General features: G+C 61.8%; 4 protein-coding genes and 1 long non-coding RNA gene across 9 annotated transcripts; 2 read left to right on the forward strand and 3 right to left on the reverse strand.

The window, feature by feature from the left end:
- Nucleotides 1-1,486: 1,486 nt before the first annotated feature.
- Nucleotides 1,487-4,419, reverse strand: LOC121095641 (selenoprotein Pb-like). 2 transcript variants are annotated; one of them, XM_040610783.1, is made up of 5 exons: nucleotides 4,331-4,419; nucleotides 3,340-3,557; nucleotides 3,024-3,236; nucleotides 2,761-2,896; nucleotides 1,487-2,132 (listed from the first exon to the last, which is right to left on the reverse strand). In XM_040610783.1, the coding sequence occupies exons 2-5, from the start codon at nucleotides 3,540-3,542 to the stop codon at nucleotides 1,887-1,889; spliced, it is 798 nt and encodes a 265-aa protein (XP_040466717.1). In that variant the 5' UTR covers nucleotides 3,543-3,557; nucleotides 4,331-4,419; the 3' UTR covers nucleotides 1,487-1,886. The 2 variants fall into 2 exon arrangements, with proteins under 2 accessions (XP_040466717.1, XP_040466718.1); XM_040610784.1 differs by having other exon boundaries at nucleotides 4,336-4,414.
- A 718-nt stretch (nucleotides 4,420-5,137) lies between these two features.
- On the reverse strand, nucleotides 5,138-5,780 carry LOC121095642. The gene is made up of 2 exons (XR_005830163.1): nucleotides 5,713-5,780; nucleotides 5,138-5,167 (listed from the first exon to the last, which is right to left on the reverse strand). It is a non-coding gene; the product is annotated as an uncharacterized LOC121095642 (long non-coding RNA).
- A 58-nt stretch (nucleotides 5,781-5,838) lies between these two features.
- Nucleotides 5,839-8,589, forward strand: HPDL (4-hydroxyphenylpyruvate dioxygenase like). The gene is made up of 2 exons (XM_040610782.1): nucleotides 5,839-5,862; nucleotides 6,985-8,589. The coding sequence occupies exon 2, from the start codon at nucleotides 6,996-6,998 to the stop codon at nucleotides 8,178-8,180; it is 1,185 nt and encodes a 394-aa protein (XP_040466716.1). The 5' UTR covers nucleotides 5,839-5,862; nucleotides 6,985-6,995; the 3' UTR covers nucleotides 8,181-8,589.
- Nucleotides 8,590-9,279: 690 nt separating this feature from the next.
- MUTYH (mutY DNA glycosylase) lies at nucleotides 9,280-14,619 on the reverse strand. 4 transcript variants are annotated; one of them, XM_040611235.1, is made up of 16 exons: nucleotides 14,451-14,619; nucleotides 14,158-14,279; nucleotides 13,326-13,365; nucleotides 12,907-12,980; nucleotides 12,734-12,775; nucleotides 12,584-12,655; nucleotides 12,263-12,376; nucleotides 11,896-11,993; nucleotides 11,464-11,608; nucleotides 11,289-11,364; nucleotides 11,029-11,214; nucleotides 10,688-10,833; nucleotides 10,339-10,491; nucleotides 10,142-10,192; nucleotides 9,723-9,869; nucleotides 9,280-9,472 (listed from the first exon to the last, which is right to left on the reverse strand). In XM_040611235.1, exons 1-15 carry the CDS (start codon nucleotides 14,548-14,550, stop codon nucleotides 9,765-9,767), a joined length of 1,524 nt encoding a protein of 507 aa, XP_040467169.1. In that variant the 5' UTR covers nucleotides 14,551-14,619; the 3' UTR covers nucleotides 9,280-9,472; nucleotides 9,723-9,764. The 4 variants fall into 4 exon arrangements, with proteins under 4 accessions (XP_040467169.1, XP_040467168.1, XP_040467166.1 ...); XM_040611234.1 differs by having other exon boundaries at nucleotides 9,280-9,635; XM_040611232.1 differs by having other exon boundaries at nucleotides 9,280-9,869.
- A 193-nt stretch (nucleotides 14,620-14,812) lies between these two features.
- Nucleotides 14,813-20,070, forward strand: TOE1 (target of EGR1, exonuclease). Its single transcript, XM_040610176.1, has 7 exons — nucleotides 14,813-15,139; nucleotides 15,210-15,250; nucleotides 15,440-15,536; nucleotides 15,677-15,835; nucleotides 16,175-16,434; nucleotides 17,832-18,003; nucleotides 19,131-20,070. The coding sequence occupies exons 1-7, from the start codon at nucleotides 14,978-14,980 to the stop codon at nucleotides 19,929-19,931; spliced, it is 1,692 nt and encodes a 563-aa protein (XP_040466110.1). The 5' UTR covers nucleotides 14,813-14,977; the 3' UTR covers nucleotides 19,932-20,070.
- Nucleotides 20,071-20,143: the final 73 nt, after the last annotated feature.

The following is a 20,143-nucleotide window of genomic DNA, read 5'->3' on the forward strand; positions in this document are numbered from 1 at the left end:
AGTCATCAGCATCCTTCCTTCACCTCTCCCTTCAGCCAGCTCTCCTGGCATCTCCCACTGGTGGCCAACACTCAGCTGCTGCAAGCCAAGAACCAGAGGCTGGGTCAGAGCAGCACCCAGCAGCGAGAGACGCAGGCTGCTTGCACCAGCCACGGTGGGGAGAGGGCTCTGCCTGGATCTGGTCGAAAAGAGGCCAACCACGCATCGATAAGATGAATTAGTTGTCTCAGCAGCACTGGCAAAATGAGCGAGAGGAGTGGAGCCCGTGAGGCCCGGCCTGCTTTGTTTCAATTACAGCAGCTGCCAGAAGAAAAAGATAACCTCAATATTGATGGCAGAAGCGGCAGACAGAGGTGCCCTTGCGGGCTGCTGGGAGCAGGTAGAGGAGGAAGGGGGAGGAGGAGGAGGAGGAGGAGGAAGGGAGCAAGAGAGATGGAGGAGGGGCAGCCTGGCCAGCTCCCCTGGGCTGGTGAGAAAGACCCACCTGATCCCATTGCCCTCATCCCCACGAGGAACATCTCCTCTTCACCCTGGCTCTTGCCCCAGTCGCTGGGAGAGCACCCCCCCGCACAGACAGGGCGGAGGGGGGCAGAAACTCAGCCAGAGCATCATCAGCAGGACACGCACCACACAGGGCACCACATAACGCTGAACAGAAAAACCATCTCTTTGCTTCCCAGTCAGGCTGTGGGGCCTGGAGATAAGGTGGAGGGTCCAAGGGAGGCATTGAATGGGGCTGTGCGGGATGATGGACAGAGCTGGAGCGAAGGGCTATGGGGCTGAGACAGGTGGTGGCCCAGGGTGCAGGCAGGCATGACTGCCTGCCAGGGATACAACACCCAACTGTTTGAGGGCTGGGGAGCCCCATGAGATGCTTGCAGCGGGGACCGGTCGGGGCATGGGGGACAAGATGCCCAAGATGACATTGGACTGCGTGTGGGAACTTTTGGCCCCGCAGCAGCAGCTCAGGGCAGGCACCCCAACATCACACCTACAAGCCAGAGATGAAGGTGCCAAGCCAAACCCCCTCCTGTCAGCACAGGGGTAATGCCCTGCCCTGGGGAGGACCAAGCCCCGGGTTCAGGAGGTAACCAGAAGGTATGAAGAGATGGGGTCTCTTCGGTCTTCAACCCCTTTGCCTCCAGGTGTCTGCACAGGGGATCACAAATCACCGCCAGCTGCTGCTTCGTGGGGTCAGCGCCCAGCCCAGTCCCCGCCACCCCAGTGTGGGGGCAGCCTCCCACCCTCCTTGGGGCAGGGGCGCACCAGAGGCCAGGCTGAGCAGGGGTCACTTCGCAGGGCTTTTATTCGTACTCTGGATAGCATCGCCCTCCGATCTCGCTTCTCCCCCAGGAGGGACCCCAGCATCCTCGCCCCTGTTGTCTTCCCAGGGCTGCAGGCGCTGGGTACAGCCCCCAGGTCTCCAAGAGGGGACAAGGCCACCACCTTGCGGCCACCCGTCACCACTGCACGTACCCGTGTGCACTGCTCCCCCCCTCGCTCCCCAGCCAGGACGGACAGTGCTGCTCCCATCCCGGTTCTGGCCCCTCCACCCCTGCCCCGCCGCTCCGTGCGGTGTCAGCCCGCAGTGACCGGGGACTCCGGTTTGCACGGCGGGCTTCATTGAGCACGGAAAGGCAGGCAGTGGCAGAGAAAGGCTCAGAACCGAGCCCTGGGGCTGAAAATGCAGCACGTCGGGGAGTCTGAGGGGGATTTTCATTGCTGGCCACAGTGCGGGAGTACGACCCACACGGAGGGTGCTGGAGTGGGTTGTTATGCCAATGCTGCTGGTGACCAGCGGCCCAGAGGAGGTCCTTTCATGCCCCTGGGAAGCGAGCTGGCGTGGTGTGCACACTACTGGGTTCTGCGAGGCTGCCCAGCCTGGCTTAGTGCTCATTTCCCTCCTTCTGCTGCTTCTTCCCCTCGTGATAGGGTTGGCCATGGTCCCCATGGTGGTGGTGAGCATGGGGAGCAGGCTCATGGTCCCCACTCGCTGGGGCTTTCTCGCTGCCAACTTCACGGTGGTGGTGAGGATGGAGGGGATTGTGATGGTGGATGAGGGTCTCCGACTTCTTCCCTTCTTGTTCAGGAAGGGGGCTCAGGGTTACAGGGACCTCCATAGTACTGTTACCCTGAAAAAAGTAACACAAGGGCTGGTGCGGTATGTGAATGCACAGGGAGCCCCGCAGCGAGCCTGCGAGCACGCCTGTGAGCTGGGACAAAAGCAAACCACCATCCGTCGTACAGAAAGCTGCGTGGGTCAGAGCAAAGCCTCTCCAGCCCTGACCCAGCGTGCAGGGAGGACAGGAGAGGCTGGAGCACATAGAGCACATGCCTCTGTACCTACATCCCTCAGCTCAAGCTGTCTGTGGTCCAGGGAATTCCTAGGCCACGAAAGGGACCTGGCATTTAATATTTCTAGATGGATTTTTCTCCTGGGAAGTGACTAATTGCCTGCTGAGCCTGGAACTATGTCCTTGCTCTGAGCTTTCCACTTCTGGTCAGAACAGCCAGTGACCCTAGTTAGCTTTTCCAGACCTGGGCTGTGACCCCTTTAGTCAGTTCTTTCTCAGTCTGAAAGCTCTGACCTATTCGAGTGCCCTTATTCCAGACCTTTCATCACCTTCCCTCTCAACCATGGCTGAGGGCAGCTGCCAAGGCAGAGCCTGTCCCTGATGGGAAGGTGAGGTTGTTTTTCCTGATGTGAAACACCAGAGAAGAGAAGGGACCCTGGCTCCAGCGAGCACCCCTGCGCCTTACCTGCTGGGTGGTGTTGGGGTAGAGGGAGCAGTTGCCACAGAAGTCCTTGCTGTGGGTGAAGCGGATAGCCGACTCCACGTAGGGGAAGTGGAGGAAGCTGTAGGGCAGCTGGATGTGGAAAGCCAGGCGGCCGCACCTGCGGGGGGAAGCCATGGCCCGGCTCGAGGCTGAGGGTCTGGGGTCCACGGGGGAAGCTTTTGGAAGCCCACCAAACACTCCGTAACCCTGCCAGGAAAGCCTCAGCCGAGACGGGGAACGCTCACCGGTCGTAGATGAGGAAGTCGTCCTTGTCACCCCCCAGGACCTGCCAGACATCGGGGTCCTCCGGCTCTGGCTGGAAGACGGGCACGCCTGGGGGGGCCTGGCGCTCCAGCTCCCCGAACATGGCGTGGGAGAGCGGCGCCTTCTCGTTGATGATCATGTAGCGGACATCGACCGTGCCCTGCCGGGCCAGCCTCTCTCGCAGGCCCCCGAGTCTGCGGGGAAGGAGGTGCCAGGAGGGAGGTGCCGCGGTGGGGGCTGCCGTGCTGCCCCCCAGCACGGCAGGGCTGGGTTTGGGGTAGGGAAAGGAGGGCTCACCTGTGGGCCTGCTGCAGGCAGAAGTGTCAGCTGGCCTTCAGCAGGGCCACCACCGTCACCTGCCCCGCCACCCCTGCCATGGGGCTCGAGCCGTTGATGCTCCATGCCGGTGCCTCCTGGCAGAGCCGGCTGCTGTTGGTTTCCCCCTCGGAGGCTGAGGCCAGCCCCAGCCAGGCGGCCAGGGCCAGCACCAGCAGCGCCATCCCGGACCCCCGGCCCTGGCAGGGGGGAAAGGGGGATGTGTCTCCCCTCTGCCCCAGGACTCGGCCTGATGGGGTCCTCTCAACCCACCCCAACCGCCTCCCCGCACCCCCCTCCGGGGCAGACAAATACTGGTGGACGGTTCATACTGGTCCCAGCACAGCACCAGGAGCCGGGCCCCCCCAGCTGGGGGAGCAAGGAAAGGGGGATGAGGTGAGGGGATTGGAGTGCCCGGCTCCCAACAAGCACGGCACCCTCACCGCTGGCCTTTGTGGGCACCTGCTACCAGAGCCGGCTGCCCATGTGTCCCCCAGCACCGAGGCACCTGCTCCACAGCTCAAGGGATGAAGGTCCTGCCCCGCCTTCTCCACCTCCCTGACCCCAAAACCCAAACCCAGCCCCAGCCGGAGGTCTGCCTTTGCCCCAGAGGCAGACAGGGATGCAACCCCCGTCATCTCCAGGCACCAGCAGGGAGTCTCTGGGACAGAGATGGTTTCACCTTCAGGTGACCTTGAGAGTCCTTGATACTCTGGGGGTGCACAGAGCCTTTAAACCCCCTGCCCCCAGTGTCTGCCCAAAGCCCCTTCCTCTCACAGTCCCCTAACCCTGCCCACCCCAAGATATACCCCATCCCTCCAGCATCCAGCATGTTTAATGGGCAGTGGGAGGACATGGGGCTGGGGGCACGATTTGGGGAGATGGGGAGGGAGCAGGGGGTTGCGGGGTCTGGTCAGGGTGGATGCACCCCCAATCCCCAGCCCTCTCCCCCGCGAGAACGAGCCCTCAATACCGCACTTCTCACTGCCGTCCTCCAGCCAGACCTCGCTCCTGGCCCCAGCAGCTCTCGGCAATGCCCAGCTGGCCCTGGTCTCCCTTTTATCTCCCGTCCACTCTCCCCGCCCAGGAGGGAGGAGAAGAGCCTTGGCTGGAGCAGGACCAGTGCCCCAGCCACCGCTGCCTGCCTTGGGGGACAGCAACAAGGCAGGCACTGTCCCCCTTGGTGCCATGCAGCTTCGGGGTCCTGCTGCCACAGCCCAGCCCGAGCCTTGCTGGGACAAAGCCGTGCCTGGTGCTGGGCTGGCGCAGAGGGTGCCAGGCAGTGCCGCCGGGAAAACACAGGCACAGCCACTCTAGACCACCCCGCGGGCACCGGAGGGCTGGGGGGACTGCCAAGGGCACTGCTTGCTCCAAAGGGTTGCAGGACCGCGGGGTGACATCGAACAGTGCCATCCGTGCGCAAGGTCCCAGGGGAGCTGCCAGCACAGCCTCTGCCACCCCGCCGCCCAAAAGATGGGTGCCTGCCCCACACCCCTGGGGTGCTGGAGCGCCCTGCCCCGCGGGGTGCCACCCCGAAGGCCTCGCCACCCTGCTGCACAGCGTCACAGTCACCCCCGGCCGTGCTTGGCCCCCCAGCAAGCCCCCAGCAGCCGGTCCCATGCCTCCTGCCTGGCCCCACGCCGGGGGGGCTGCGGCGGTGCGGGGAGCCGTTGCTCCCTTGGGAAATCACATCCCTTGGGAAATCACAGCGCCGGTGGATTCCGCCCCCCCGCCGAACCAGAGGAGCTCACTGCTCTGGCCACACACGGACATCTCCGCAAATATTTGAGCAGTTTATCGTAGCTGGGCTCTGTACAAAAACATGATAAGGCAGGGAAGGGCAGCAGATACGGACACAACGGGGGCAGCGACAGCCCCAGACATGGGGGGGGGGCAGGTGTCCATCAGCCACAAGCAGCAGGGAGAGAGGGGCTCGCTGCGGGGGGGCTGGAGGGGCTCAGGGATGTCAGCAAGGACATAGGGCCACGGGTGGGGATGGGTGAGCTGGCGCAGCTGTGTGGGGTCAGCCTGGAGCCGATCCACCCCTCGACCGAGGCGGGACCCTCCGCAGAGCTGTCACCCCCCCCGTCCGCAAGATGCTCCCCCCAGGTCCCCGCCGGGCTCCCTGCACGGAGCAGGGCCGCGTACCCCGCCGCACGCCTGCCCTGCCCTGCCGGGCTGCGGGCTCGCCGCCGCCAGCCATCCCAGCCCCGCTCCCCGGGCACCAGTTCGCCGCCCCCCTGTGCCCGTCCCCACGCCGGCGGCCGCAGCCCGGCTCCTCCGGCGCCGCCGCAGCTCGCGGGGCCCGCAGCGCCCGGCACGGCCCCAGGCCCCGTCCGTGCCCGGGGCACCCACCGATCCCCCGCCGGGGCGGCTGCCCCACGGCCGGGCAGGGCGCTCCGCAGCCTCCCGCTATCGCTCCCTCCGCCCGGGGAGGAGCGAACTGCACCGCCTCGGGGGCCGGCCCCTGCCCCGGCATCCCCTTCGCCCGCAGCCCTGACCCCGGTGAGCCGCGGCCCGGGGCGGCCGGGGCCCTGCAGGCCCGCGGGGGGGGGGGGGGGGCGGGGGGCGCGGCGGGGGGGGGCGGGGGGGAGCGCCGGCCCCGGGCACGTGCTCAGCGGGGGAGGCTGCGCGCGGGGCCCGCTCCCCGGCTGGGGGGGCGGAGGGGGGGGGGGTCCCACCGCCGGGCCCGAGCCGCAGCGCCCCGGGGGCAGCGCTCAGCGAACGGCCATTGCGGGGAGGGGGGGGGAGCGGGAGGGAGCACTGAGGCGGGGGGGGGGGTGTGTCCCCTGTCCCCCCAGTGCACCGCTGTGGGGTCTGGCCAGAGCGGCCGGTGCGTGCACGTGGGGGAGGGGCCGGAAGCCTGGGTGGGATGTTGAGAGGTGATGCCGGGTGGGCTTCTGGGCAGATCTTCTGCCCCCTTCGGTGTAGGGGCTGTTGGGGGTGAGGGGGGTCACTTTTCCCGCAGTGTCGTCCTCCCCCCCCTCGAATTCACCCTCTGCGGCCCCAGGGCAAGGTCACTGCCCCCAGCGGGGGGCCTGGTAGCTCCACACCACCCTTGGTACAAGGTTGTGACCCCCCCCGCACCCCCCGCCATTTGTGGGACACCCCTGACGAGCACTGGGGCAGCACAGGAGCCGTTTAGCCGTAGTGACCGGTGTGTTGCTCCATGTTTACCAGTCCAACCTCCACGTTCCTGGTTGCAGGTACAGGACGTTCCCGCCCCGCCACAACCCTTGTCCCCATCCTGCTGCTCACACGCGCAGCGGGACTCCCCGCTAACCCCCTGCGGTGCCCTTGAGGGACGTGGCTCCAGAGGGGACCCGCTGGGCTGCAGCCCCAGCTGAGGGCTTTTCCCCCGTGCCCCCCAGCGCGGGCATGGGGCAGGCCGGCGTAGCGAGGGGCTGGTGGGACAGCTCAGCATCCTTGGGTGGCTGGTGGGTGCCCTTGCGCAGAGCATGCTGCCCTGTGAGACCCCCTCATTTAGAACGCACGCGTTTGAGGGGTGTGAACGGACACGGGGGTGCGTCTGCACCTGGAAACGCACTTGTGCTCTGTGCAAGGTGGGGGAACGGCTCCTTCCCACGGCCAGCATGGCCCCCCTGACCCCCTGCGTCCTCCCCGCAGCCTGCCCAGCCATGGCAGCCTTGCTGAGCCGCCCCTGCTTCATCTCCCTCCACGTGCCCTACAGGCGGGGCTGGGCCCAGGACTTGTGGAACACCTTTTGCTTCCAGCCGGTGGCCGTGCGGGAGACAGCGCGGGTCCGGCAGCTGGCCTTGCGACGGGGATCTGCCGTCTTCCTCGTCAACGAGCGCTTGGCACCGGGGCCTGCCGGCACCTCCTCCCATGATTTCCTCTACGATGTGGACCCCCGGCCCACCTTGGGCACGGCCTCCAACGTCTGCTTCGAGGTGGACGACGTGCCAGGGCTCTGCAAGCAGCTGCAAAGCTGGGGATGCTCCCTGCCGGTGCCCCCCACGGAGCTAAGGGATGACAGCGGCTCTGTCACCTACGGGGTGGTCAGCTCCATCGTGGGCAATGTCAGCCATACCCTTCTGGACCGATCCCGCTACCAGGGACCCTTCCTGCCTGGCTTCCAGCCCATCCAAGGAGCCCCCTTGGCCACGAGGGACGGGATTGAGATCACCCACTTTGACCACATCACGTACGTCTGCCCGCGGGGCGGCGCACGGGCGGCCCTGGACTGGTACCGGCACTGCTTTGGCTTCCGCCGCTTCTTGCTGAACCCACAGGAGAGGCCGGCGGAGGGGTATGTGCTCGGGGGGCAGGGCATGGGCATGCTGCTCCTCGCGCTGCAGAGCGCCCAGGGTGCCTCAGCACACGGCTGCAAGCTTGTCCTCGCCGAGTCCCTCTCCGAGGATGGCACCAACCAAGTCGACACCTTCCTAGAGCAGCACGGCGGGGCTGGGATCCAGCATGTCGGCCTCCACACCACTGATATTATCGCCACGACCAGGGCTTTGCAGCAGCGGGGTGCGCGGTTCTTCACACCCCCCACCAGCTATTACAGCCAGGGGGGCAAAGTGGAGGAGATCCAGGGGGCTGGGCAGGACCCATGCACACTGGCAGAGCTCGGCATCCTGCTGGACACCACAGCACCCAGGGACAAGGGCCAGACGGGCACCGATGCCACAGAGAGCCCTTCCCAGGAGTATTTGATGCAGATCTTCACCCATCCCATCTTCTCTGAGGAGACCTTCTTCCTGGAGCTCATTGACCGGCGGGGAGCCCCAGGCTTTGGGGAAGGCAATATACGGGCACTGTGGAAAGCTGTGCAGGTCTATATGGACCAGCAGCAGTAGTGGCAACACTGCAATCGTCCCTCAGCTCCCCATCCTCTTCGGTCCAACTCTGGGGTGGTACGCTGCTGTAGATACCAGCAGGTGCCTGCAGCATGGCCCAGGTGGGCAGGGACGAAGGGAGGTCTCCAGGTCAACCCAGAGCCAACTCAGCGTGGGAACAAGTTGCTCAGGGCCAAGTCCAGCAGGGCTCTGAGCATCCCTCAGGATGGAGAGCGATTTCTCCCCCTCCCTGGGTTCCCAGTTATTTATTCAACCTCCAGTTAAGAGCTTTCTGCCTTAATTTCATCTTAATTTAATGAGACTTGTGCCTGCAGCATAGCCAGGAACACTGCTGGCACACCACCAGCCCCAGTTGTTGGGGGATGAGGGGCTGCCAGAGGGGAGTGGTTAATGCAGGGGCCCTGGACATGGCCAGCTGTCAAGAGTTACGACCCAGAACACGGCCAGACCCTGTGCAGGGCAACTGACGGCCTCTTGCTCCTCTCAATTAAAGAATTAACTTGCAAACCCTGCTTTTTCCTCTTCTCTTCTTCTCCTCCCATTTAAGATGTGCCAAGTGCCAGGCAGGGATGAAAGGGCCCTTTCTGCCCCTCAAGGCAGGCTGGCCCCAGTCCTGCAGCCCCTAAACTGAGGGCACTTGCCCCCTCCCCACACCCCCAGCCCAGCCCCTCACCCTGCCGGCCCCCAGGCTTCTGCCTTTGCAAGGCTGCTACTGTGCAGCACAGGGAAAGCCACAGCGTGAACACAGCGAGGAACAGCCTGACAGAGAAAGTAAAAGGGGGGGGGAAGAAAACCCTATATAAAAAGCCCGGGGCGGGGGTGGGGTGGGGTGGGGTGGGTGGGTGTTGCTTGGCCCCAGCGGAGCAGCCTGCGGGTGGAAGCTGTGCAGCCCCTGGGGGCTGATGCCTCCTCTCGGAGGAGAGGGGCTCTGTGTGCCTTACTGGGCGTTGTTTGGGGTCACCAGTTAGTGCTCAGCCAAGCAGCTCCTGTCCTGCTGCCCCCAGCCCAGACGCAAGGATGACGGGCAGGATCTCTACATTTGACCACATGCTGCCCAACACCCCCAGCTCAGCACAGCGCAACAGTGGCACAAAGCGACTTCAAAAACCACACACACTTTTAAAGATTTATTATTACAAAGCCTGTAGCTCAAGTTCAGTAAAAACCGAGGGTATAAAAAGGACTATGGGAGGCCAGGAAGGGTACAGCAGCATCCACAATTACTGTCTGGCAGACGGGGCTGCAGGTGGGGACAGGACTGCGGGAACAATGTGGCCACAGCCTTGCAGCTGCTGGAGAGGAACCCCTGCTGCAGTGAGCCCGCGGTGCCAGCAGTGCCTGTACAGGGCTGAACAAGCCCAGGAGAGCTCCAGCCAGGCCAGGAGGTCAAGCCTGGCTCCAGGTCACATCCAGGGCCACATCAAGGCGCAACTCCCACAGGGGAGCCACTGGACTCTGCAAGGAGTGGGAGACCAGTCCAGGGCTGTGTACTGGGCTCGCAGCAGTAAGGGGGACACAATGCCCACACAAGGCAGGACTCACCACAGCACGAGACCACCAGAGCCCTATATGTGGAAGGTGCCATCATGGGGCAGTCGGTACCCGGAGGAAGGTGTAGAGGGAGAGCTGCGTCCCACCACCGCTGTTGCTTGCTCCCTGCGTTTTTGCCCCCCGCTTCCGTTTGGAGCCCTGCAGGAGACACGCAGCAGGGCTAAACCAAACCCCAGGCCCCCCCCACAGCCTCCAGGGATCCTCTCTGGGGCAAAGGGCCCCTAGTACTGGGGACACCCAGGGGCAATCCCAGCTAGGCAAATCCCCCAGACATTGCCCTGCTGCAAGCTGGGGATGCTCCTCAGCCTGACCCCAAACCCCAGGGGGGCTCCAGCACCACACACCAGAGGCTGGCCCACAGCCACAGGGAGCAGCTCCCGGGGTCCCGCGCACCCTCCAGCGATGCTCACCTTGCCAGGGCTGCTCTCCTTCCTGCGCTGCTTCTCACATGCTTTCAGCACCTGAAGGAAGCACAAGAGAGCCCGGAACTGAAAAGCAGCTGGGTGCTGGAGCTGGGAGAGCCCACAGAGGTTGGGGAGGGGATGCCAGAAGCTCTCCCAGAAAACCAAGAAGACTAAGGAAGGAAAGGTTCAGGTGATCCCAGTACCTTCTTCATGGCTGTGGACACAGCAGAGGCATAAAACTCCTCCTCTGTCACCCAGCGGGATGAGGACGAGGCAGGGTCCAGGGTCACATCCCCATCCAGGGGCAAGGAGTAGACCACATACGTCTGGTGGATGTGAGAGAAGATATGGACCACCTGTGAGGGGATGGAAAGACATATGAAAACAGCAGCTCGCAGGCGGCAGGGGAGGCATGGCTCAGCTGCCCCACAAACGCACGGAGTCTGCCAGGGCTCTGAGGACTGGGGCAGGGCAACAGCAGAGAAGGGGGACCCTCTTCCCCCCACAGCCGAGCAGAGGGCTCACACTGCATCCCTCTGGCTCCAGGCTCACCTCTCCAATGAACCGCAGGCCTTTGGCCACCACGGGCTGCCCCATCCAGGCCTGGAGGTGATCTGCCAGCGCCTGCCTCTCCTCCTCCTCCTGCAGACCCTGAGCCAGCGGGAGACTTGGGAACTCCCAGAGCCCGGCCAGGAGACCTGGGGAGGGGGCACGACAGGGATGTGAGCTGGCAAGGGGTGCATCTGGAAACACCGAGCCCGAGGGAGCTCTTTTCCCCACCCCAGCAGTAAGTGCATTGCTAGGGCATCCCTCTTCCAGGCTGCTCTGTCCCTCGTACAGGTGGGAAGGGGCCATGTGATGCCTTCCCCCCCGCTGCTGCCCAGCCCCACTACCTGAGCTGGGTCTTTGCACAATGAGGTACTCCGGGGCCCCGTGGCAGCCCCTCCGCTCCAGCACACACGAGGCGGTTCGTGCCACTCGTGGCTGCTTCTTTGCTGCTTTCCGGGGGAAGTTGGTCACCCCCAGGCTGCTGTCCCATGGCTCCGTGGCTGGGGGGCACAGGGGACAGCCCCCAACACCTGCAAACACAGATGTAACAGACGCCACAGGGGCCAGACCCAGAGCTACAACAAGGTTCTCCCTGCGCACTAACCACAGTCCTCAACATCAGGCACTGGGGTGGGTTTTCCAAACAGCTGCTGAGAAGTGAAGGCCAGCTCCTTCTCCACCTGCAAGGGAGCTAGGGCATGAGGACAGGCTCATCCACCAGCCCACCTTGTCCTCACACATGGCAACCCCTCAGGGCCAGATTTTGGGATCATACTTACCCTGCGCCGTGCTCGGCAGTGCTGCTTCACAGGACACTCCCCGCACAGCGGGGCCTTGGGCACACACACAGTTGCCCCCAGCTCCATCAGGGCTTGGTTAAAATCCCCCGGGCGGCTCCTGTCTACCAGGGCATTGGCCATGTCCCTGGGAGAAACAGCAGTGAGCGGCACAGGACTCTGTGGGGAGAGCGCCCCAGGACCTTTGCCTGCCTCCTGCCTGTGAGGGGGGATGCTCCTAGGTAGGCACAGGCAACCCTGCTTCTTTCTCCATCACTCCCAGCAGCACCAGCTTCCCAAGAGCTCCCGCACCCCACGCCTCTCCCCCTTCACAGGCTCAGCTCCCAAAGGCTCCCGAGTGATCCTGCCCTCGGCCACCATCACAAAGAGCCACAATCGCCACAGCGTGGAGTGGGGATGGAGCGCTCCCCTTACCAGAGCTGGTCGATGACGGCCGGGCTGCTGGAGTCAGCACCGATGCACCGGAGGCGGCACAGGACCCGGATCACGTTCCCATCCACAACGCCGGTAGCCTGGGACGAGGAGCTGGGGTTACTGTGCCGGGAGACACCCACGCTCCCAGCAAGGCGAGGAGCTGGGGTGCTCCCAGGACAGAGAGGGGACACACAGGGCTGACCCACAGGCCAAGCTGGCTGGTGGACAAGATTCACTGCCAAGCAGGGGAGCCGGAGCCAAGCACAGCCCTGGGGAGCCTCTGGCTTGAGAACCAGCAGCAGGATCTGCTGGGAGCGGGGCTGGGTGGCCGGGAGAGGAGACACATCCGCTGATGCCCAGCTCTCACCTGCCTGTACGAGATGGACGCGATGGCTCCTGCTGTGTATCGGCCCACTCCTGGCAGTAGCTTCTGCAGGTCCTCAGCTGTCCTGGGCATCTGGCCGGCCAGCTCGGACACCACCTAGCAGAGAGGGGGGCCGAGGTCAAGGGAGAAGCCAGGGTGCATGTCTGCAACCCATTTTACCCACAGCAAGGTAAGATCGCAGTCTCTATAGCTTTGTGCCAGCAGCGCACAGCCCCAGTGAGGCAGGGCGGAGGTGAGCCAGCACCAACCCACGGGCCGCAGGGGGCTTTGGAAATGCCCCCCCACACCCCAGCACCAGGGCACCTTCTTTGCTGCCTCCTGCAGACGCTTCCCTCTCGAGTAGTAGCCAAGTCCAGCCCACAGCTCGTTCACCTCCTGCTCCAAGAGACATGGTGCAGGGTCAGACGAAGAGCCACGAGGGCAGGGAGAGCACCCGATCCCAGCAATGCTCACCTCCAGGGACGCCTGCGCCAGAGCCTGCAGCGTCGGCCACTTCTGCGGTGCGGAGGGAAGGGGACAAGTCAGGGGCAAGCAGAACTGTGCTCTGTGTCTGGCCATCTGCCACAGGCAGCCGGCAAGGCTGCCAAAAGGGGACACGAGCACAGGACACTGTCAGGAACAGTCACCTGCATCCAGCGGTTGTAGTAGTCAATCACTGTAGCCACCTGTGTCTGCTGGAGCATCACCTCCGATACCCACACTGCGGGGAGCAAGGCAGGGATCAGGGCAGAAGTACCACCACCACATGCCATGGCCACCTTAGCACCGGCTCCATGCACTGCACTGGTGTCCAACCCACAGGTCCCCTTCCCACCCCTCACCTTCCCCACACCCCACGGGAGCTCCCTCAGGCCCCAAGTGGGCTCTCCAACTTCCCAGCGCCTTGCAAAGGGGGCAGTGGCTCTTGGGGCCACTCCACGCCACCTTTTCCAAGGATGGCAACTGAAGCCACGTTTCCTCACAAGGCTGTGTTCCCCACCCGTGCCGGGGGGTGACACGCAGCTGGGCACCCCACGCACACCAAGGTGCAGCCCCCGCTCCTCACCCGCGTACGCCCGTCTGTCAGTATCCAGCTCAGTTGCTGCCTGAAGGGGAAGGAGATGGAGCGTGAGGGAACAAGGTGACACAGGATCCCACCGCAGAGAGAACCCGCATATAAAATAAAATTGCTTATGGTGTGTTTTGAACACTGCGTGGAATCCGCAAGAAACCACTTCCCCCAAGCGCTCCGAAGTTCTGAGCTCAGCTTAACCAACAGCCCAAGCACCTTCTCCCTGGTGAAGCATCCCACAGTGAGAGTGGACCTTAGAGGGTCAAAATCCCACCGGAGCAGCTGTCGCAGACCTGAGCCCCTTCGCATGGGAAGCGGCTACAGATGTCAATCCCCCAGAAGGGCCACGCGCTTCCCAGCGCCATTCAGACGGACGCTGCTGCAAAGCTGACGCCCGCCCCCAGCACCTCTGTCCCCATCCAGTCGCCTGTCGCCAGGCTGAGCGCAGCGTGGGGGGCTCTAATGGAAGCGCCTGGCAGGGACGTGGCACACCCGGTCCGCTCTGCGGGTACCACGGGGGTGGGAACAGAACAGGCTTCAAGGGCCACCGGGCTAAGTCTGCCGGAGAAACGCGCTCCGGGGCGGGGGCTGGGTTGGAGCAGCGCGGCTTCACCCCGCGCCCTTCTTCACTCTTCACACCCGGAGACTGGCCACAGACCGCGCCCAGGGAACCGCCAGGACGAGCGGGGAGCAGCACGGTCCCGTTCCCAGCACCCGCTCCCACGCAGGCAGGGATACACGGCACAGGGAAAGGCACCGTGCGACCTCAGCACCGCTCCCTCACGGCGGGGGACCCGGCTCCCGCTGGCGCCCCCGCCCCCCTCACCAGCGTCCGCCAGGGCAGGTCCCGCTTGCACCGGTCGTACCAGCCCAGCAGGTCCCCGCGCAGGGCCGCGATCTCCGCCGGGTCGCTGAAGAGATGTCGGGTAGGCGGCGGCGCGGGGGCCCCTGCCGGGGAGCAGCGCGAGATCAGCGCACGGCGAGGGGCGGCGCAGGGCCGCGGGGCCAGAGGCGGGGGCCCGGCAGAGCCGCTGCCCGGTGGGCGAGCGCCGGTAACTGCCCAGGCCGGCGGTCCCGCGCCCCAGAGGCCGCCCCGCGCTCCCCCCCACCCCCGGGCACCTCGGCGAAGCGACGCGCCCTTCCGGCTCCGTCCCGCTGGCGGAGCCGCCCTCCCGCCACTGCGCCGGAGACCCCCGGCGGCCGCCCGGAGCGGGCCCATATCCAGAGAGACCCGGGAAGACCCGGGGAACGGCACCACACGAGACTTTCCCGGGAAAACGTTTCCCTCGCAGACCCCGCCCACGCGGAGGGACAAATCAGAGCGGAAGGCCCCGCCCACCTTCTCGCGTGAGCCAATCGAAACGGGGCGCGGAGGGGGCGGGCTCGCGCCCTCGCGCCTCCCGGAGGAGGGGGCGTGACCTCCCTGCGCACCGGAGCCAATTAGCGCTCGTGGGGAGGAAACGACCCCGCCCCTTCTCCCGGCGGCCCCAGCGGCTGCACGGAAGGACCCCGCGGGGCTGCCTGTGTTAAACGCCCGTTTCCTTAGGAAGGAAATTTGGGCTGACGAGGCGTTTCGGAGAGGGAGAGCAGCACCCGCTGGCGGCGGGAAGAGGCGGAGGCGCCGTGCGGGCCGGCGGCGCGGGGCGATGGGCGGGAGCGGGCAGGCGGCGGGCAACCGCGGCGGGGCGGGCGCGGCTATGGCGCGGTGGCGGGTGCCGGTGGTGGACGTGCAGAGCGACAACTTCACGGAGCTGTGGCCCTCCATGGTGCTGGCGCTGCGCACCGCCACCTTCGTCGCCGTAGACACGGTGAGGCGGGGGGCGGGCGGGGGCTGGGAGCGGCGGCGCGGCCGGGGGGCTGACGGATGTCTCCCCGCAGGAGCTGAGCGGCCTCGGCGCCAGGAAGTCGCTGCTGAGCCCGTGAGTGCCCTGGGGGTGTGTGGGTGCTGGGGGTCGCTCAGCCGGGCTCGCCGGCCGGGGGGGCTCCGAGGGGCGCGTCCCTCCGGTACCGGTTGCCCGGCCCCTTCCCGCCGCGGGCTTGGCTCTGCCGGGGCGGCCGGTGGGGCGGGCCTGGGCAGGGCCGTCAGCTGCCGCTCTCCTGCCGCCCAGGTGCATCGAGGAGCGGTACAAGGCCGTCTGCAGCGCGGCCCGGAGCCGCTCCGTCCTGTCCCTCGGCGTCGCCTGTTTCAGGCAGCTCCCCGAGAAGGTAGGTGTCCGCCTGCTCCTGCCCCCGCCTCCCCAGGGAGCCGCGGGCACCGGGACTCAACCCACCTGCGCTCCGGGAATTCCGGCTGGCAGCTCCCCGTGGCAGGCGTCCCGGTGCTGCCCCGCGCTCTCCTCCCGCAGCCCCAGAACACGTACCTCTGCCAGATCTACAACCTGACGCTCCTCTGCATGGAGGACTACGTTGTCGAGCCTCAGTCGGTGCAGTTCCTGGTGCAGCACGGCTTTGACTTCAACAAGCAGTATTCCCAAGGGATTCCCTACCACAAGGGCAACGACAAGGTACCGAGCCGCTCTCCTTCAGACACCTCGGCTTGCTCTGCTCCAGGCTGCCGGGGAGGCTGCTGGCTTCCCCCGACCCTGGCATCTCCCTTGCACAGCTGCTGAGTGAAGGTGGGCTCACGCTGAGGTCTTGACTACAGCGTTATCCCTTTCACCTCCCTGCTGTTTTATATCCAGGCTGATGATTGTTGCAGTTGGTTTTCCAAGTATTTGGGCCTCTCTTTGGTCAGAGCAGGTTGTAGCTGTAGGCAGCATTCTGCTACAGCAGGCACTGAGGACTTCCCAGGGTGACAGCAAGTCAAGGTGCTAAGGCTCGTTGAGTAATCCTTCTTCTTACAGGGTAATGAGAACCAGAGCCAGAGCGTTCGGGGGTTTTTTCTGGAGCTGATACGAGCGAAGAAACCTCTCATTCTCCATAACGGCCTGATCGATCTGGTCTTCCTGTACCAGTGCTTCTATGCTCACCTCCCAGACAGCCTCGGCACCTTCACCACAGACCTCTCAGAAATGTTCCCAGCAGGAATATACGACACCAAATATGCTTCAGAGTTTGAGACTCGCTTTGTAGCATCCTACCTGGAGTATGCTTACAAGAAGTGGTGAGCAGCACTCTGGTATTTAAAGCTTAACAGGAGGAAAGGCAAAGGGAGCAGCGGTATTTTGTTGTTTTGTTTTTCCAGGCAAGGGGGTGGGGTCTTTGTATTATCCCAGTGAGTGAAGAAAAGTGCTTTTCAGGTGACTCCACCCTGTGCTTTTCACGTTTCCAGGACAAGTGCTGAGTCCATAAGGGTGCGTTTTGTAATACACCTTATCTGTTCGGTGGGCAACTGCTGAAGAGAATTTCAAAATGTGCCAGTGGAGGACTAACCACACCGTGACCTGATCTAACTGAAAACTAATTGATTCGCTACGTGGCTCTGGTCTGGTAGTGCCACAGGGCCACCACAGGAACACACACGGAAGAGACACCCTTAAAACTCAGCTAGAGAGCGAATGAAAATAGGGCTGTGCCTGCAGGGTCTGCTGTTACAACTCATTTTTGTGAGGGATGGTGCAGTTAAAGGGTGGGTGCTCCCCACGCTTCCTGACGCTGACCAGGTCTGCTGTGCATCCCGCACATGATGCTGCGTGCGGCCAGTTACCATTCCCATTGCTTTCCTTCCAAGTGAAGGTTGTGCTTTTGTTCCAGGACACATCCGTTTAGTTCATGTATCAGTCTGGCCCCTCGTTCTGTGCTCCCCACACCATCTAAACAAGCCCCTGGCAGCAATACAGCCCCTTGAATCTCCATTAAACTGAAGTCACACTTCACCTAGAAGAAAAATGGTATCTTTAGTGACTGTTTTATATCAGGAAATGCCACTTTGACAGGTCTGAAAACATTCAAGATGGCTGTTCTCAAACATGAGAATGCTTTGTTTTGACAAGAGAAAAATACTTTTTGAACTGACCTCTTAAATGCTTTAACCCACAATTCTAGTTACCTGGAGCTTTTCCAAAGGTTTTGGCCCTTTTAGCCAGCTCCTGGGACAAAACAGTTCTTTTCTCATAAGGTGAAAGATGTTTCCTTGTCTTCGTCGCCCAGGTTTAACCTGTCTGGGTGGTGACTGCTGGGTGCTCTACATGACACATCATTCTGGGGCTTTTTTTCTTCATCATTGACATTATGAAGACTAACATATATCTTACTGCCCTTAATAGTTTGTCTTTAAATACGTGTCTCCTTTTCCCATAGCTACACTGGAGACACTGTTGTCCCTGCCTGTATGTTGGCATAAGAGAAACCAACCTTTAAATCGGCATGGAAGCAACTACTTACTAAAGCTGTTCTCCTGAGGCTGAGTTTCTTTCCAGCCAGCTGTTGAGCTGGGGCTAAAGTTCAAGAGAAGGAAACCAGTGGAGTTGAGGCTTGGTGGAGAGCAGCGTAGAGCTGGTGCACACACACTGTGGTACCTTCAGTGAGGTAACTGCGTAACTCTGCTCTTATTTGTTCCAGCAAGCGAGAGAACTGCAAGCTGAAGGACTCCAATGGCCAGCACCTCACCATTGAGTTCTGCCACTACCCTGCCAACATGTCCCGTTATATCGACTACCGCCACTGCTCTCTGGAAGAAGAAAGCCATAACACGGGACGGGGAAATAAGGTGCCTGTCTGTGAGAAATTTTCGGTAAGTAACATGAATCCCTGCTTCTTCCTTGGCTCCATGGAAAGAGCCACATGTAGCCAGAGCAGGAAGTAGTAAAACACCTGGGAACTTTCCCTTGCTTGCTTCACAGTACAAGGAAGATTTTTCAGGCTTCAGGTGGCTTCATGACTGAAAGGGCAATAGGATGTTCTATTCACTCTGGAGGCAGTGAATTCCACAAGTTAGACACGGAGATTCAGAAGGAGATTATATAGCCCTAAATAGCAGGATGGTGTGAGTTACAGTACACATTTCTGCCTTTGGAGGTCTTTGAGATCTAAATTAGTTTGGCTTGTCTTCTGGGCAAGAAATGCCACCTCTTCCCTTCCCCATAACTTGATTAGATATTTTAAAAAACCCAAAACATTGCCTGTCTGCAGCATCTGGCACCGTAGCACAGTGTGATCCATAGCATCTCGAGTCCTGGTGCTGCTATCGCAGTAAACATAGTCCTTCTGATCAGATCATAACTGATTTCAGAGGTTTCAGGGAGAAAAGCTCTTCCAGATGTTGCATGTTACTGTCACAAAACAACACAGGTTGGGAAAATCTCTGGAAGTTTCTCATCCAACCACGAACTCAATGTTGCTCAGAGCTTGTTCAGTGAATTTTGAAAGCATCTGAGGACAGAGACTACAAAACCTCTCCAGGCCCCTGTTCTAGTGCTTGACCATTTGCTGTGAAAAATGCTTTTCTATGTATCTAGTCACAGTTTCCCTTGACTGTTCACACATAACCTTCCCCTGTGCCCCCCTCAGAAGAGTTCAGCTCCATCTTCTCTATAACCTCTGCTTTAGGTACATGCAGGCAGCAACTCTGTATCCCCAGCCCTTTAGCCTTGTGCTCTCCTGGTAGAACAAACCCGCCTTCCTTGGCCTCTCCTCATGCATCGTGTGCTGCACCTTGACAGCTCCCTGCCGCACTCACTGCCGTTTGTCAGAGCCTTTCTTGTGTCTTGTGGGACCGTAACTGGGCACGGTGTCCCCACTGTAGCCCCACACGCCCTCAGCAGCGGGGGATAATCGGTGCTGCTTCACGTTATTCTTATGGTGAGAGGCTGCTGTAACCAGGAGGCTGGTGGATACAGGCTTCTCTCTCTCTCTCCCTAGGCCTATGGCTGGTGTCCAAAAGGGGTGAAGTGTCCGCAGTCTCATAACATTGACCTCATAATTGATGAGGACGACAAGCTTGGGGAACAGAAGCGGAAGAAACGGAAGCAAAAATGGAAGCGTTGGAAGAATACAGAAGAGCCCGCGAAGGTGTTTGAACAGGAAGGCTCAGGGAGAGAAACAGAGCAGGTTCAGAATGGGGAGGAGGGACCACCACGAAAACAGAGCTGCTATGAACCTGTAGCTGCTACAGAGCTGGAAGAGATCACATGCAACAGTGAGGGCAAATCACTGGAGGAAAACTCCATGGATGCAGAAGCAGAGATCAGCTCAGACACCAGCGCACAATGGGAAAAGGACGTGGGGAGCACCGAAGGAACCGCTGCCCAGGCAGCAGCTGCTGTGAGCCCTTCAGCCGAGGGGAACGCCTCTGGCAGTGACCAAGTGGAGGCGAAGCCAGAGGTTCCCACAGGGATGGGCTCAGTCCATCACCCAGACATCCCTGAGACTGAAGCAGCATGTGCCACAGAAAAGGAGAAGGAAACCCATGGCCCCCCTTCCCAGGGGGGCACACACAGAGCTGGCTTTGATGCATTCATGACTGGCTACATCATGGCTTACGTCTGGATGCTCAAGAAAGGAAAAAACATGGACATGGGTGCAGGGCCCTGGTTGCCAGACTGCCATAATAAACTGTACCTCAGCGGGAAATCGGTGCCGCTTCAAATAGCAAAGAGCTTGTTTTCTAAATCTTCCAAAGCTCACAGCCAGAAGATGAAGTTGGCCTGGGCCAGTGGATAGAGCTAGAGGACTCCTCACTTAAAACTGGAGGGGAATAAAAAGCCTTTATTCCATCAAGAACTGACCAGAAGGGGAACAAGTTTCTTACTCTTTTTTTTTTTTTTTTAACTTCTGACTGATTAAATTGCTGTCAGTGGGAGTTCCCCCTGTTGTTCCTTAGTGGCACATTGGGCTGTGAAGCGGGGGTGAGGTTGGAAAAGAGGGAGGAGAAG

The sequence above is a fragment of the Falco naumanni genome, chromosome 11 (assembly GCF_017639655.2).
Source record: "Falco naumanni isolate bFalNau1 chromosome 11, bFalNau1.pat, whole genome shotgun sequence".
Taxonomy (NCBI): Eukaryota; Metazoa; Chordata; class Aves; order Falconiformes; family Falconidae; genus Falco; species Falco naumanni.

Coding starts and splice junctions, on each gene's coding strand:
- MUTYH (XM_040611235.1), bottom strand. CDS start 14,550: ATGGGCCCGCTCCGGGCGGCCGCCGGGGGTCTCCGGCGCAGTGGCGGG. Junction 12,776..12,906: donor ACTACAACCGCTGGATGCAG/GTGACTGTTCCT, acceptor TCCGCACCGCAG/AAGTGGCCGACGCTGCAGGC. Junction 12,377..12,583: donor TGCAGGAGGCAGCAAAGAAG/GTGCCCTGGTGC, acceptor CCTCTCTGCTAG/GTGGTGTCCGAGCTGGCCGG.
- TOE1 (XM_040610176.1), top strand. CDS start 14,978: ATGGGCGGGAGCGGGCAGGCGGCGGGCAACCGCGGCGGGGCGGGCGCG. Junction 16,435..17,831: donor GAGTATGCTTACAAGAAGTG/GTGAGCAGCACT, acceptor TATTTGTTCCAG/CAAGCGAGAGAACTGCAAGC. Junction 18,004..19,130: donor CTGTCTGTGAGAAATTTTCG/GTAAGTAACATG, acceptor CTCTCTCCCTAG/GCCTATGGCTGGTGTCCAAA.
- HPDL (XM_040610782.1), top strand. CDS start 6,996: ATGGCAGCCTTGCTGAGCCGCCCCTGCTTCATCTCCCTCCACGTGCCC.